This window comes from Salmo salar, chromosome 18, assembly GCF_965601325.2.
Source record: "Salmo salar chromosome 18, fSalSal1, whole genome shotgun sequence".
NCBI classification, from domain to species: domain Eukaryota; kingdom Metazoa; phylum Chordata; class Actinopteri; order Salmoniformes; family Salmonidae; genus Salmo; species Salmo salar.
The window spans coordinates 95,453,661-95,471,091 of NC_138308.1; the positions used below are offsets into that span (position 1 = coordinate 95,453,661).

General features: G+C 47.0%; 1 protein-coding gene across 1 annotated transcript in view; it reads right to left on the reverse strand.

Moving 5' to 3' along the window:
- The window catches only part of LOC145861706 (dysferlin-like), a 182,712-nt gene that overhangs the window by 65,258 nt on the left and 100,023 nt on the right, over positions 1-17,431 (reverse strand). The window contains 3 exon segments of the mRNA XM_082964598.1: positions 11,813-11,890; positions 14,859-14,981; positions 15,476-15,508. Of these exon segments, the coding sequence (XP_082820724.1) occupies positions 11,813-11,890; positions 14,859-14,981; positions 15,476-15,508 (234 nt within the window).

A 17,431-nucleotide genomic window follows, 5' to 3' on the forward strand; every position in this document is an offset into this window, starting at 1 on the left:
ATACAGTGCAAAGGAGCAAAATAAATAAATACAGTAGGGGAAGCGGTAGTTGTTTGGGCTAAATTATAGATGGGCAGTAATCTGTGAGCTGCTCTGACAGCTGGTGCTTAAAGCTAGTGAGGGAGATAAGTGTTTCCAGTTTCAGAGATTTTTGTAGTTCGTTCCAGTCATTGGCAGCAGAGAACTGGAAGGAGAGGCGGCCGAAGGCGGAATTGGCTTTGGGGGTGACCAGAGAGATATACCTGCTGGAGCGTGTGCTACAGGTGGGTGCTGCTATGGTGACCAGCAAGCTGAGAAAAGGGGGGACTTTACCTAGCAGGGTCTTGTAGATGACCTGGAGCCAGTGGGTTTGGCGACGAGTATGAAGCGAGGGCCAGCCAACGAGAGCGTACAGGTCGCAGTGGTGGGTAGTATATGGGGCTTTGGTGACAAAACGGGTGGCACTGTGATAGACTGCATCCAGTTTATTGAGTAGGGTATTGGAGGCTATATTGTAAATTAAATCGCCGAAGTCGAGGATCAGTAGGATGGTCAGTTGTACGAGGGTATGTTTGGCAGCATGAGTGAAGGATGCTTTGTTGCGAGATAGGAAGCCAATTCTAGATTTAACTTTGGATTGGAGATGTTTGATGTGAGTCTGGAAGGAGAGTTTACAGTCTAACCAGACACCTAGGTATTTGTAGTTGTCCACATATTCAAAGTCAGAACCGTCCAGAGTAGAGATGCTGGACGGGCGGGCAGGTTTGGGCAGGGATCTGTTGAAGAGCATGCATTTAGTTTTACTTGTATTTAAGAGCAGTTGGAGGCCACGGAAGGAGAGTTGTATGGCATTGAAGCTCGTCTGGAGGGTTGTTAACACAGTGTCCAAAGAAGGGACAGAAGTATACAGAATGGTGTCGTCTGCATAGAGGTGGATCAGAGACTCACCAGCAGCAAGAGTGACATGATTGATGTATACAGAGAAGAGAGTCGGCCCAAGGATTTAACCCTGTGGCACCCCCATAGAGACTGCCAGAGGTCCGGACAACAGGCCCTCCGATTTGACACACTGAACTCTATCAGAGAAGTAGTTGGTGAACCAGGCGAGGCAATCATTTGAGAAAATAAGACTATTGAGTCTGCCGATGAGGATGTGGTGATTGACAGAGTCGAAAGCCTTGGCCAGGTCTATGAATAAAGCTGCACAGTATTGTCTCTTATCGATGGCGGTTATGATGTCGTTTAGGACCTTGAGCGTGGCTGAGGTGCACCCATGACCAGCTCTGAAACCAGATTGCATAGCGGAGAAGGTGCGGTGGGATTCGAAATGGTCGGTAATCTGTTTGTTGACTTGGCTTTCGAAGACCTTAGAAAGGCAGGGTAGGATAGATATAGGTCTGTAGCAGTTTGGGTCAAGAGTGTCCCCCTCTTTGAAGAGGGGAATGACCGCAGCTGCTTTCCAATCTTTTGGAATCTCAGACGACACGAAAGAGAGGTTGAACAGGCTAATAATAGGGGTTGCAACAATTTCGGCAGATAATTTTAGAAAGAAAGGGTCCAGATTGTCTAGCCCAGATGATTTGTAGGGGTCCAGATTTTGCAGCTCTTTCAGAACATCAGCTGACTGGATTTTGGAGAAGGAGAAATGGGGAAGGCTTATGGCAAACACACCAACCATCCATCCTTATGGCAAACACACCAACCATCCATCCTTATGGCAAACACACCAACCATCTAACCTTATGATAAACACACCAACCATCCAACCTTATGATAAACACACCAACCATCTAACCTTATGGCAAACACACCAACCATCCAACCTTATACCAAACACACACACACCAACCATCCAGCCTTATGATAAACACACCAACCATCTAACCTTATAGCAAACCTTCCGTCTGCTGTCTCTGTGTGTGCGTTTGTATGTGTATGTACAGGGTTTTAAAGGGAGGATGCAGTACAGGGTTTAAAGGGAGGATACAGTACAGGGTTTTAAAGGGAGGCTACAGTACAGGGTTTTAAAGGGAGGATGCAGTACAGGGTTTAAAGGGAGGATACAGTACTGGGTTTTAAAGGGAGGATACAGTACAGGGTTTTAAAGGGAGGACACAGTACAGGGTTTTAAAGGGAGGATACAGTACTGGGTTTTAAAGGGAGGACACAGTACAGGGTTTTAAAGGGAGGACACAGTACAGGGTTTTAAAGGGAGGACACAGTACAGGGTTTTAAAGGGAGGACACAGTACAGGGTTTAAAGGGAGGCTACAGTACAGGGTTTTAAAGGGAGGATACAGTACAGGGGTTTAAAGGGTTTAAAGGGAGGACACAGTACAGGGGTTTAAAGGGAGGACACAGTGCATTCGGAAAGTTTTCAGACTGCTTCCCTTTTTACACATTTTGTTACATTAGCCTTCCCTGTAGCTCAGCTGATAGAGCATGGTGTTTGCAACGCCAGGGTTGTGGGTTCGATTCCCACGGGGGGCCAGCAAAAAAAATGTATGAAATTGTATGAAATGTATGCATTCACTACTGTAAGTCGCTCTGGATAAGAGCGTCTGCTAAATGACTAAAATGTAAATGTAAATGTACATTACAGCCTTATTCTAAAATGGATTAAATATATACAAATATTCATTAATCTACACAAAATACCCCATGAGGACAAAGTGAATGTCACGTCCTGACCAGTATAAGGGTTATTTGTTATTGTAGTTTGGTCAGGACGTGGCAGAGGGTATTTGTTTTATGTGGTTCGGGGTGGTGGTTTATTTAGTAAGGCGTTTGATTTATTATTTCCGGGTTTTGGTTTATGTTTTGTACTTCTATGTTCTTTCTGGGTTGGTGTATTTCTATGTGTAGGTTAATGGAAGGTTGGACTCTCAATTGGAGGCAGGTGCTTTCTCGTTGCCTCTGATTGAGAGTCCTATATATGGGTAATTGTTTGGTGTGGTGTGGTGGGAGATTGTCTCTTGTTTTGCTTTGTGTGCATGACAAGACTGTTGTGTTGTTCGTGAGTTCTTTATTTTGGTGTTCTCTTAATTTAAAATAAATATACAAGATGAGCATCCACATTCATGCTGCGTTTTGGTCCTCCATTCCCGACGACAACCGTTACAGAATCTCCCACCACAAAAGGACCAAGCAGCGGAGTAAGGAGCAAGGGGAATTCGATATGGACTGGCGGGAGAAATAGACCTGGAGGAAATTCTGGACGGGGCTGGACCTTGGCACCAGGCTGGGGTATACCGTCGCCCACGGGAAATCGAGGCAGCCAAGGCGGAGAGGCGGAGGTACGAGGCCTTGTACGCGCTGAGGGAGAAGCACGGGAGGCACCCCCCATTTTTGGGGGGGGCACACGGGTAGTTTGGCTGGGCCAAGGATGAGTCATAAGCCATAAGCCAGCTACCCGTGTTTATATGGAGGACCATATGGAGTGGAGGGCGCCGAGTTTTGAAGAAGTGCGCACGATCTCGCACATACGCACGCACAGTCCAGTGCGAGTTATTCCAGCCCCTCGCAGATGCCGTGCTAGAGTGGGCATCCAGCCTAGTAGGAGGATGCCTGCGCAGCGCATCTGGTCACCGGTGCGCCTCCTAGGACCAGGCTACCCTACGCCCGCTCTACGCACGGCAACCATCAGGCCCCTGCACAGCCCAGTTCGCCCTGTACCAGCACCCCGCTCGTACAGGGCTACTAGTTCCATCCAGCCAGGATGGGTTGTGCAGGAGGTGCGATCAAGACCGCCTGTGCGCCTCCATGGCCCGGTGTTTCCAGTTCCTGTCTCTCGTGCTGACCCGGAAGTGCGAAACCCCAGTCTGGCACGTCCAGTACCAGCACCACGCATCAAGCTTCCAGTGAGTCAGCCCAGTCCAGTACAGCCTGTTCCCGCTCCCCGCACTAGCCCTGAGGTGCGTGTTCCCAGGCTGATACCTCCAGTACCAGTACCACGCATCAGGCTTCCAGTGCGTCAACCCAGCCTCGAGAGTTCGGCAATAGTGTGCGGTCCAGAGTATCCGGCAACAGTGTGCAGTCCAGAGTGTCCGGCAACAGTGTGCAGTCCAGAGTGTCCGGCAACAGTGTGAAGTCCAGAGTGTCCGGCAACAGTGTGCAGTCCAGAGTATCCGGCACCAGTGTGCAGTCCAGACTATCCGGCAGCAGTGTCTAGTCCGGAACCGAGGGAGACTGCCTGCGACCCGGAACCGAGGGAGACTGCCTGCGACCCGGAACCGAGGGAGACTGCCTGCGACCCGGAACCGAGGGAGACTGCCTGCGACCCGGAACCGAGGGAGACTGCCTGCGACCCGGAACCGAAGGGAGTCCATCAGCGACCCAGAACCGGGTGAGTCTGCCTATGACCCGGAACCAAAGGAGTCTATCAGCAACCCGGAACTAAGTAAGTCAGTTGACGATCCGGAACTAAAAATGATGAACTATGTATTTAATGAGTCTGCCTACAGTGTGGAAAGGAAGAGGTCTGCCTTACGATCCGGAACAAGGGGAGTCTGCCTACAGCCCGAAACTAATCAAGTCTGTCTGCATTCTGGAGGACAGTAGGCCGGAGCCAGAACCACCTCCTGTATAGGTGGGTTGGGGAGGTGACGGCAGCCACCCTCCCTTCCCTCCCTTTAGTAGAGGGGAATTTTTGTTGTTGTTTTGTTTTTTGTTTATTTATGAGGTGCATCCGGGGTACTGCACCTTTAGGGGGGGGGGGTACTGTCACGTCCTGGCCAGTATAAGGGGTTATTTGTTATTGTAGTTTGGTCAGGACGTGGCAGAGGGTATTTGTTTTATGTGGTTCGGGGTGGTGGTTTATTTAGTAAGGCGTTTGATTTATTATTTCCGGGTTTTGGTTTATGTTCTATGTTTTGTACTTCTATGTTCTTTCTGGGTTGGTGTATTTCTATGTGTAGGTTAATGGAAGGTTGGACTCTCAATTGGAGGCAGGTGCTTTCTCGTTGCCTCTGATTGAGAGTCCTATATATGGGTAATTGTTTGGTGTAGTGTGGTGGGAGATTGTCTCTTGTTTTGCTGAGTGAGCATGACAAGACTGTTTTGTTGTTCGTGAGTTCTTTATTTTGGTGTTCTCTTGATTTAAAATAAATATACAAGATGAGCATCCACATTCCTGCTGCGTTTTGGTCCTCCATTCCCGACGACAACCGTTACAGAATCTCCCACCACAAAAGGACCAAGCAGTGGAGTAAGGAGCAAGGGGAATTCGATATGGACTGGCAGGAGAAATGGACCTGGGAGGAAATTCTGGACGGGGCTGGACCTTGGACCTTGGCACCAGGCTGGGGTATACCGTCGCCCACGGGAAATTGAGGCAGCCAAGGCGGAGAGGCGGAGGTACGAGGCCTTGTACGCGCTGAGGGAGAAGCACGGGAGGCACCCCCCATTTTTTGGGGGGGCACACGGGTAGTTTGGCTGGGCCAAGGATGAGCCATAAGCCATAAGCCAGCTACCCGTGTTTATATGGAGGACCATATGGAGTGGAGGGCGCCGAGTTTTGAAGAAGTGCGCACAATCTCGCCCATACGCACGCACAGTCCAGTGCGAGTTATTCCAGCCCCTCGCAGATGCCGTGCTAGAGTGGGCATCCAGCCTAGTAGGAGGATGCCTGCGCAGCGCATCTGGTCACCGGTGCGCCTCCTAGGACCAGGCTACCCTACGCCCGCTCTACGCACGGCAACCATCAGGCCCCTGCACAGCCCAGTTCGCCCTGTACCAGCACCCCGCTCGTACAGGGCTACTAGTTCCATCCAGCCAGGACGGGTTGTGCAGGAGGTGTGATCAAGACCGCCTGTGCGCCTCCATGGCCCGGTGTTTCCAGTTCCTGTCTCTCGTGCTGACCCGGAAGTGCGAAACCCCAGTCTGGCACGTCCAGTACCAGCACCACGCATCAAGCTTCCAATGAGTCAGTCCAGTCCAGTACAGCCTGTTTCCACTCCCCGCACTAGCCCTGAGGTGCGTGTTCCCAGGCTGATACCTCCAGTACCAGTACCACGCATCAGGCTTCCAGTGCGTCAACCCAGCCTCGAGAGTTCGGCAATAGTGTGCGGTCCAGAGTATCCGGCAACAGTGTGCAGTCCAGAGTGTCCAGCAACAGTGTGCAGTCCAGAGTGTCCGGCAACAGTGTGCAGTCCAGAGTGTCCGGCAACAGTGTGCAGTCCAGAGTGTCCGGCACCAGTGTGCAGTCCAGAGTATCCGGCACCAGTGTGCAGTCCAGAGTATCCGGCAGCAGTGTCTAGTCCGGAACCGAGGGAGACTGCCTGCGACCCGGAACCGAGGGAGACTGCCTGCGACCCGGAACCGAGGGAGACTGCCTGCGACCCGGAACCGAGGGAGACTGCCTGCGACCCGGAACCGAGGGAGACTGCCTGCGACCCGGAACCGAAGGAGACTGCCTGCGACCCGGAATCAACGGAGTCCATCAGCGACCCGGAACCGAGGGGGTCTGCCTGTGACCCGGAACCAAGGGGGTCCATCAGCGACCCAGAACCGGGTGAGGCGACCCGGAACCGAGGGGGTTTGCCTGCAACCCGGAACCGGGTGAGTCTGCCTATGAAACCGGGTGAGTCTGCCTATGACCCGGAACCGGGTGAGTCTGCCTATGACCCGGAATCAAGGGAGTCCATCAGCGACCCAGAACCGGGTGAGTCTGCCTATGACCCGGAACCAAAGGAGTCTATCAGCAACCCGGAACTAAGTAAGTCAGTTGACGATCCGGAACTAAAAATGATGAACTATGTATTTAATGAGTCTGCCTACAGTGTGGAAAGGAAGAGGTCTGCCTTACGATCCGGAACAAGGGGAGTCTGCCTACAGCCCGAAACTAATCAAGTCTGTCTGCATTCTGGAGGACAGTAGGCCGGAGCCAGAACCACCTCCTGTATAGGTGGGTTGGGGAGGTGACGGCAGCCACCCTCCCTTCCCTCCCTTTAGTAGAGGGGAATTTTTGTTGTTGTTTTGTTTTTTGTTTATTTATGAGGTGCATCCGGGGTACTGCACCTTTAGGGGGGGGGGGGTACTGTCACGTCCTGGCCAGTATAAGGGGTTATTTGTTATTGTAGTTTGGTCAGGACGTGGCAGAGGGTATTTGTTTTATGTGGTTCGGGGTGGTGGTTTATTTAGTAAGGCGTTTGATTTATTATTTCCGGGTTTTGGTTTATGTTCTATGTTTTGTACTTCTATGTTCTTTCTGGGTTGGTGTATTTCTATGTGTAGGTTAATGGAAGGTTGGACTCTCAATTGGAGGCAGGTGCTTTCTCGTTGCCTCTGATTGAGAGTCCTATATATGGGTAATTGTTTGGTGTAGTGTGGTGGGAGATTGTCTCTTGTTTTGCTGAGTGAGCATGACAAGACTGTTTTGTTGTTCGTGAGTTCTTTATTTTGGTGTTCTCTTGATTTAAAATAAATATACAAGATGAGCATCCACATTCCTGCTGCGTTTTGGTCCTCCATTCCCGACGACAACCGTTACAGTGAAAACAGTTTTTTGGTAACTTTCAAGAATTTTTGGTAATTTATCACAAGACATCTAGTGACCCTTTGGGTCCTTCATATTATCACAGCAGTCTGGCCCTGTCACATGTTAAAATACACAAAACATTGGGCACTACTTTAGACCAGGACTGGCACCCTATTCCCTATATAGGGCACTACTTTAGACCAGGGCTGGCACCTTATTCCCTATATAGGGCACTACTATAGACCAGGACTGGCACCCTATTCCCTATATATAGGGCACTACTTTAGACCAGGGCTGACACCCTATTCCCTATTTAGTGCACTACTTTAGACCAGGGCTCATAGGGTCCTGGTTCACTATATAGGGAATAAGGTGCCATTTGTGACACAGTCAGAGATGCTGTAGCAACAAAGCTGTTTCAGTAGTAAAAACACATCACACTGAGTGGACAAAACATTATGAACACCTGCTCTTTCCATGACATAGACTGACCAGGTCAATCCAGGGGAAAGATTTGATGTCACCTGTTAAATCCACTTCAATCAGTGTAGATGAAGAGTAGGAGACGGGGTTAAAGAAGGATTTATAAGCCTTGAGACATGGATTGTGTATGTGTGTCATTCAGAGGGTGAATCGGCAAGACAAAATATTTAAGTGCCTTTGAACGGGGTATGGTAGGTAGTAGGTGCCAGGCGCACCGGTTTCTGTAAAGAACTGCAACGCTTTCTGGGTTTTTCACACTCAACAGTTTCCCTATCAAGAATGTTCCACCACCCAAAGGACATCCAGCCAACTTGACACAACTGTGGGAAGCATTGGAGTCAACAGCATCCCTGTGGAACGCTTTCAACACCTTGTAGAGTCCATGCCCCGAGGAATTGAAGCTTTTCTGAGGGGATAAATAAGATGATTTTAAAATAAATAAAAAAAACAGAATGGCAAATCTGTAAAACATTCCCCTAAATTTAAACTATCAACTTGAATACTATTGGTGTTTAATTTGAGGGTTTCGGCATCAAATATTATTCATTTTTTTTACACACTTCTAGTTGTAAATGTTTGGTGGCAGTTGTGATGAAAGTCAACAGTTGGAAGAGTTGCATGGTTAACTGAAATTGCCGTTGTTGATTAGATTTTCTATTTTATAGGGGGGGGGGGGGGGGGGGGGGCTGTTTTCGCTTGAACCATACGGTCTTTTTAAACTAGAAACTCATAGACAATATGGACACAGATATAACAAATTAATTCTACATGTGAATTTAAACCCCCCTAAAAAAATATGTGTATTCAAGTATAAATTGCCAAAGTTATTATGGATTGCCATCGATTACATGTTAATTATCGAAATTACGGAAGATTCCGGAAGCTTTGATGAATTACCAGTAGCTTTGAAACTCTGTACAGGGTTGAGGTTAATCAAGGCTGGAACTGCTTCTGGTTTCCCCCAGACTGAAACGATCCTCTCCGAGGGTCTTTACGTGGCTTGGAATAATAAACTTCCCGAGACTGTCGCTCCAGGCTTTTCAGCATTCCGAAGTTGTTGATGTCCCTCCATCGTCTCGCTCGGGGGCCTCCCCCGGACTATAGAAGAAAATACTTGGCTTCTCACAAGGGAGAAAAGGCAATAACAACACACGCACAAAGCTGCACACGTGCAGGCGTGCACGCACACACACACACACACACACACAGCACACGCGCACACGCACACACACACACACACACACACCACACAGTCAGCCAGGGCCACATCGGGAATCAGTGGGTAAATAAACATTCCCAGATTTGGGAATTAGGGAAGGGGTAAGGACTGGGTACAGGAACCCCCAAACAAGGGGAGAGGGGATAACTGGAGGGGGTAGTCACCCTCAAAACACACAGGGTTCAGTTGGACAAAGAGGGGAGGTAGATAGAGAGAGAGAGAGAGAGAGAGAGTGGGGAGAAAGAGAGAGAAAGGAGAGAGAGAGAGAGAGAGAGAGAGAGAGAGAGAGAGAGAGAGAGAGAGAGAGAGAGAGAGAGATGAAAGTGGGAGAGAGAGAGTGGAAAGAGAGAGAAAGTGAAAGAAAGAGAGAGAGAGAGAGAAAGAGAGAGGAGGCCCTTGAAGTTAAATCCTTTGATTGTGTTTAATCTATCTGCAGGACTGAAAGAGCCTGACACACAGTAAGACTGCTTGATACATAATCTACCCCATCCATCAACTCATCTGGGCCGTTACGAAGGCTGTGGTGTGTGTGTGTGTGTGTGTGTGTGTGTGTGTGTGTGTGTGAGAGAGAGAGTCTGGATCTCAGAGCAGAATTATAAATCACTACAGCGTTTGATTCACTCACCCCTCGTTAGGTTTCACACACACACACACACACACACACACACACACACACACACACACACACACACACACACACACACACACACACACAGTAGCTATAGTTTCCATGATCTCCACTTAAAGAAGAAAAACAATATTATCTCTCCCTCCCTCTCTATTTCTTTCCTGTCCTCCCTCCCTCTCTCTTTCTCTCCCTCTTTCCCCCTCTCGATCTCTTTCTTTCATTCTTCTTGACTCTGTCTCACTCAACTATAGCTCTAAATATTTATTTATTTCTTCCCTCTTTCAGTTTTTCCATCCCGTGCTGACGTCAATCTATCTTAATTAATGTGCTATTTTCTTTATATTTATATATTTTTTTATTATATATTTTTTTTTTACTCTTTCATTAATATCTGCCTAATACTCTACCTTTCACTGAGATCTCTTTCTTGGACCTCTTTCTGGAACTCTCTCTCTGGGACCTCTCTCTGGGACCTTTCTCTGAGATCTCTTTCTTGGATCTCTTTCTGGGATCTCTCTCTGGGACCTCTCTCTTTGGGACCTCTCTCTTTGGGACCTCTCTCTTTGGGACCTCTCTCTGGGACCTCTCTCTTTAGGACCTCTCTCTTTGGGACCTCTCTCTTTGGGACCTCTCTCTGGGACCTCTCTCTTTGGGACCTCTCTCTTTGGGACCTCTCTCTTTAGGACCTCTCTCTTTGGGACCTCTCTCTTTGGGACCTCTCTCTTTGGACCTCTCTCTTTAGGAACCTCTCTCTTTGGGACCTCTCTCTTTGGGACCTCTCTCTTTGGAACCTCTCTCTTGGGACCTCTCTCTTTGGGACCTCTCTCTTGGACCTCTCTCTGGGAACTCTCTCTGGGATATCGCTCTGGGACCTCTCTCTGGGACCTCTCTCTGGGACCTCTCTCTGGGACCTCTCTCTGGGACCTCTCTCTGGGTTTATAAAGATTCTCAGTGTGTTCCCTACCAACTCATGTATGTCTCTGACTCTCCCACGGAAGGGACACACTTTGGCAAGGGATGGAACAGGAGTAGGATTTGACAAGGGGTAAAACAGGGGTATAGTTTGACAAGGAATGAAACTGGGGTTAGGAGTTGTGTGGCAGACAGGTCTGAGTGGTTCCCAGCAGAAGTGTGTACATTCAACCAGTTTAATATGACGCCATCTAGGGTTCAACCAGTTTAATATGATGCCATTGAGGGTTCAACCAGTTTAATATGATGCCATCTAGGGTTCAACCAGTTTAATATGATGCCATCGAGGGTTCAACCAGTTTAATATGACACCATCTAGGGTTCAACCAGTTTAATATGACGCCATCTAGGGTTCAACCAGTTTAATATGATGCCATCTAGGGTTCAACCAGTTTAATATGATGCCATCTAGGGTTCAACCAGTTTAAAATGATGCCAATCGAGGGTTCAACCAGTTTAAAATGACGCCATCGAGGGTTCAACCAGTTTAAAATGACGCCATCTAGGGTTCAACCAGTCTAATATGACGCCATCGAGGGTTCAACCAGTTTAATATGATGCCATCTAGGGTTCAACCAGTTTAATATGATGCCATCTAGGGTTCAACCAGTTTAATATGATGCCATCGAGGGTTCAACCAGTTTAATATGACACCATCTAGGGTTCAACCAGTTTAATATGACGCCATCTAGGGTTCAACCAGTTTAATATGATGCCATCTAGGGTTCAACCAGTTTAATATGATGCCATCTAGGGTTCAACCAGTTTAATATGTTGCCATCGAGGGTTCAACCAGTTTAAAATGACGCCATCTAGGGTTCAACCAGTTTAATATGATGCCATCTAGGGTTCAACCAGTTTAATATGACGCCATCTAGGGTTCAACCAGTTTAAAATGATGCCATCGAGGGTTCAACCAGTTTAATACGACACCATTAGGTCTTGAGAACAAGAACTTGCCTCATTCCACAGTTCTGAGTAGCACAACAAAAGTTTCAGTTATAGAGAGGAGAGAGGAAGCCATATCAGAGTTGTTAGTTTAGTAACCAGATTACCTGAGAAGCTGTCTTTGTCCATGGCTAGCAGCTCTCTGGCTTGGTACAGGTAACAGCGCAGGTGGTAGCGAGTCCCACCTGAAACACACACACAGACAGACACACCTTAGCGTCATATATGGAGAGAAAGAGGATTCACATGTACAGGGTTACAGGTGTGATTGCAGGGTAAAATAATGACAATAACCAACAATAGAAATAGCACTATAGACAGAACATTATAACTACTGTGATGAATGTCCATGTCCATTGGGGGCAGAGTAAAAGACAAAGAATGGCCATAGGGGAAGTAGTGGTGGGAGCAGGTAAGGAAGCAGGTAAGAAAGCAGATAGGGAAGCAGGTGAAGTAGAAGGTAGGGAAGCAGGTAATGAAGCAGGTAATGTAAAATATAAGGAAGCAGGTAAGGAAGAAGGTAAGAAAGCAGGTAAGGTAGCAGGTAAGGAAGCAGGAAGGGAAGCAGGTAAGGAAACAAGTAAGGTAGCAGGTAGGGAAGCAGGTAAGGTAAAAGGTAAGATATCAAGTAAGGTAGCAGGTAAGGAAGCATGTAAGGTAGCAGGTAAGGAAGCAGGTAAGGTAGAAGGTAAGATAGCAGGTAAGGTAGCAAGTAAGGTAGTAGATAATGAATCAGGTAAGGTAGAAGGTAAGGAAGGAGGTAAGGTAGCAGATAATGAATCAGGTAAGTTAGCAGGTAAGGAAGCAGGTAAGGTAGAAGGTAAGATAGCAAGTAAGGTAGCAGGTAAGGTAGAAGGTAAGGTAGCAGATAATGAATCAGGTAAGGAAGCAGGTAAGGTAGAAGGTAAGGTAGAAGGTAAGGTAGCAGATAATGAATCAGGTAAGTTAGCAGGTAAGGTAGAAGGTAAGGTAGCAGATAATGAATTAGGTAAGTTAGCAGGTAAGGAAGCAGGTAAGGTAGAAGGTAAGGTAGAAGGTAAGGTAGAGGGTAAAGTAGCAGGTAAGGAAGCAGGTAGAGAAGCAGGTAAGGAAACAAGGTAGAAGGTAGGGAAGAAGGTAATGAAGCAGGTAGGGTAACATTTAAGGAAAAAGGTAAAGTAGAAGGTAATAAAGGAGGTAAGGTAGAGGATAAGATAGCAAGTAAGGAAGCAGGTAAGATAGCAGATAATGAATCAGGTAAGGTAACAGGTAAGCTTTCAGGTAAGGAAGCAGGTAAGGTAGAAAGTAAGATAGCAGTTAAGGTAGCAAGTAAGGTAGCAATGAATCAGGTAAGGTAGCAGGTAAGGTAGAAAGGTAAGGTAGAAAGGTAAGGTTGAGGGTAAGGTAGAATGGTAAGGTAGCAGGGTAAGGTAGCAGGCAGGGTAGCAGGGTAAGGTAGAAGGCAAGGTAAAAGGTAAGATAGCAGGTAAGATAGAAGGTAAGGTAGAATGGTAAGGTAGAATGGTAAGGTAGAAGGGTAAGGTAGAAGGGTAAGGTAGGAGGTAAGGTAGAATGGTAAGGTAGCAGGGTAAGGTAGCAGGGTAAGGTAGAAGGTAAGGTAGCAGGGTAAGGTAGAAGGTAAGGTAGCAGGGTAAGGTAGAAGGTAAGGTAGCAGGGTAAGGTAGAAGGTAAGGTATCAGGGTAAGGTAGAAGGTAAGGTAGAAGGTAAGGTAGAAGGGTAAGGTAGAAAGTAAGGTAGAGGGTAAGGTAGAAGGGTAAGGTAGAAGGTAAGGTAGAGGGTAAGGAGCAGGGTAAGGTAGCAGGGTAAGGTAGAGGGTAAGGTAGAAGGTAAGGTATCAGGGTAAGGTAGAAGGTAAGGTAGAAGGTAAGGTAGCAGGGTAAGGTAGAGGGTAAGGTAGAAGGTAAGGTATCAGGGTAAGGTAGAAGGTAAGGTAGAAGGTAAGGTAGAAGGGTAAGGTAGAAGGTAAGGTAGAAGGGTAAGGTAGCAGGTAAGGTAGAAGGTAAGGTAGAGGGTAAGGTAGCAGGGTAAGGTAGAGGGTAAGGTAGCAGGGTAAGGTAGCAGGGTAAGGTAGAGGGTAAGGTAGAAGGGTAAGGTAGAAGGTAAGGTAGAGGGTAAGGTAGCAGGGTAAGGTAGAGGGTAAGGTAGCAGGGTAAGGTAGCAGGGTAAGGTAGCAGGGTAAGGTAGAAGGGTAAGGGTGACACCTGACTTCATACTTTAGAACCTCTTTCTATTCAATTAAATTATTCCATTGTATTCTATTCTCTGATGTACTCTATTCTATTCATCCTCCACTCCACTTTAGAGTCATTCTAGGGTCACAGTCTAGTTACTGTATATCTGGAACCAATTACAGGTTTCCATGGCGGCCACCTGTTGCTACGGACGTCACCAGGGGAGACAGGTGTGCCTGATTGGAACCAGAGCTCTCCCAGAATACACCACAGGTGGATGACAGATGGAGAGAGATAGAGAAAGGGGGGGGGGGAGAGAGGTAGAAAGGAAAGAGAGAGCTAGAGAAAGTAAGAGATAGAGACTGACTGGGTAGCTGGCAGGTTTATGAGGAGACAGATTTCGTTAAGAGTCGTACAAATGTCATCTCAGTTCTTGGATGCAGATGTTATATAATGATTGAGTAGGGTTTTTATACATCAATAATATTTTAGATATTAAACCCTTGACTGCAGAATTCATATGAAGCCAAAGACAGATTTATGTTTCTAGATGATAGTTTATGAGGGACCAGCTTTTCATCTTGTCTTTTTATTATTCTCTCTCCCTCCCCCTCTCTCCCCCTCTCCCTCCCTCTCTCCCTCTCTCCCCCCTCCCCCCTCCCTCCATCTCCCCCTCTCTCCCTCTCTCCCACACTCTCTTTCTCTCCCTCTCTCTCTCTCTCCCTCCCTCTCCCTCCCTCTCTCCCTCTCTCCCTCCCTCCCTCCCTCCATCTCCCCACTCCCTCCATCTCCCCCTCTCCTCTCTCTCCCTCCCCCTCTCTCCCTCCCCTCTCTCCCTCTCTCCCTCCCCCCTCCATCTCCCCCTCTCTCCCCCTCTCTCTCTCTCCCTACCCTCCCTCTCTCCCTCCCTCCCTCCCTCTCCCTCACTCTCCATCTCTCTCCCTCTCCTCTCAGTGTTAGAATTAGATATTTGCTTCTTACTGTGGAAGAGGCAGGATATGGTAGGGCGGTTGACCCCAAAGGTCGCCGTCACAAATTTCTCATCACTCTTATCCTCCGTCACACTCCCCTGGTGAAAGATAACAACTGGTTTTAGTTTCACCCCTAATAATACAGGCTGGGATCAATTAAAGGAAACTGTAATCCACTACAGACAGACACAACATGGAGGGGATGGTTTAGTTTCACCCCTTACAATACAGGCTGGGATCAATTAATGGAAACTGTCTTCCACTACAGACACAACATGGAGGGGATGGTTTAGTTTCACCCCTTACAATACAGGCTAGGGTCAATTAAAGGAAACTGTCATCCACTACAGACAGACACAACATGGAGGGGATGGTTTAGTTTCACCCCTTACAATACAGGCTGGGATCAATTAATGGAAACTGTCTTCCACTACAGACACAACTTGGAGGGGATGGTTTAGTTTCACCACTAACAGGTTGGGATCAATAGAAAGACAACACAACTTGACAGTCATATGAAAACAGAGTCGACATGGAAGAACCATGGCTAGTTCATTAGCATGCTGGATCTAGGCTACGGTATTGGTTGATCAAACATGGAAACAGAAAATAAGATACAAGACGTACTGAAACTTTGGAGGTTCCTTGGGACCAATTCATCTGAATGCAGAGGGAGATGATAGGAGACATTAGGACAGAGACAGAACGAGTTCAGGAAAGGATCCTGAAGGAGGTCCTACCAACACACTACCATACAGGAAGACCTGAAGGAAGACCTACCAACACACTACCATACAGGAAGACCTGAAGGAAGACCTACCAACACACTACCATACAGGAAGACCTGAAGGAAGACCTACCAACACACTACCATACTGGAAGACCTGAAGGAAGTCCTACCAACACACTACCATACAGGAAGACCTGAAGGAAGACCTACCAACACACTACCATACTGGAAGACCTACCAGCACACTACCATACAGGAAGACCTGAAGGAAGTCCTACCAACACACTACCATACAGGAAGACCTGAAGGAAGACCTACCAGCACACTACCATACTGGAAGACCTAAGCACCACCACACCTAAGGAAGTCCTACCAACACACTACCATACAGGAAGACCTGAAGGAAGACCTACCAGCACACTACCATACAGGAAGACCTGAAGGAAGTCCTACCAGCACACTACCATACAGGAAGACCTGAAGGAAGACCTACCAGCACACTACCATACAGGAAGACCTGAAGGAAGACCTACCAGCACACTACCATACAGGAAGACCTACCAACACACTACCATACTGGAAGACCTGAAGGAAGACCTACCAACACACTACCATACAGGAAGACCTGAAGGAAGTCCTACCAACACACTACCATACAGGAAGACCTACCAACACACTACCATACTGGAAGACCTGAAGGAAGTCCTACCAACACACTACCATACAGGAAGACCTACCAGCACACTACCATACAGGAAGACCTACCAGCACACTACCATACTGGAAGACCTGAAGGAAGTCCTACCAACACACTACCATACAGGAAGACCTGAAGGAAGTCCTACCAACACACTACCATACAGGAAGACCTGAAGGAAGTCCTACCAACACACTACCATACAGGAAGACCTACCAGCACACTACCATACAGGAAGACCTACCAGCACACTACCATACTGGAAGACCTGAAGGAAGTCCTACCAACACACTACCATACAGGAAGACCTGAAGGAAGTCCTACCAACACACTACCATACAGGAAGACCTGAAGGAAGTCCTACCAACACACTACCATACAGGAAGACCTGAAGGAAGTCCTACCAACACACTACCATACAGGAAGACCTGAAGGAAGTCCTACCAACACACTACCATACAGGAAGACCTGAAGGAAGACCTACCAACACAATGCTCATTGTGGCTCAACCAACTGGACAAAGGAAAACCAAAACCAACTCATGCATCACACCAAGGATCCTAAGGGTATTGGTAGCTGAGATCAATATTATATTTATCAACTATGGGTATTGATAGCTGATATCAGTATTAATCAACTATGGGAATTGATAGTTGATATCAGTATTGATCAACTATTGATATTGATAGCTGATATCAGTATTAATCAACTATTGATATTGATAGCTGATATCAGTATTAATCAACTGTCGGTATTGATAGCTGATATCAGTATTGATCAACTATGGGTATTAATAGCTGATATGAGTATTAATCAATACTATGGGTATTAATAGCTGATATTAATATTATGATAATCAATACTATGGGTATTGGTAGCTGATATCAATATTATATTAATCAATACTATGGGTATTGGTAGCTGATATCAATATGAATCAATACTATGGGTATTAATAGCTGATATCAATATGAATCAATACTATGGGTATTAATAGCTGATATCAATATGAATCAATACTATGGGCATTAATAGCTGATATCAATATTATATTAATCAATGCTATGGGTATTAATAGCTGATATCAATATGAATCAATACTATGGGTATTAATAGCTGATATCAATATGAATCAATACTATGGGCATTAATAGCT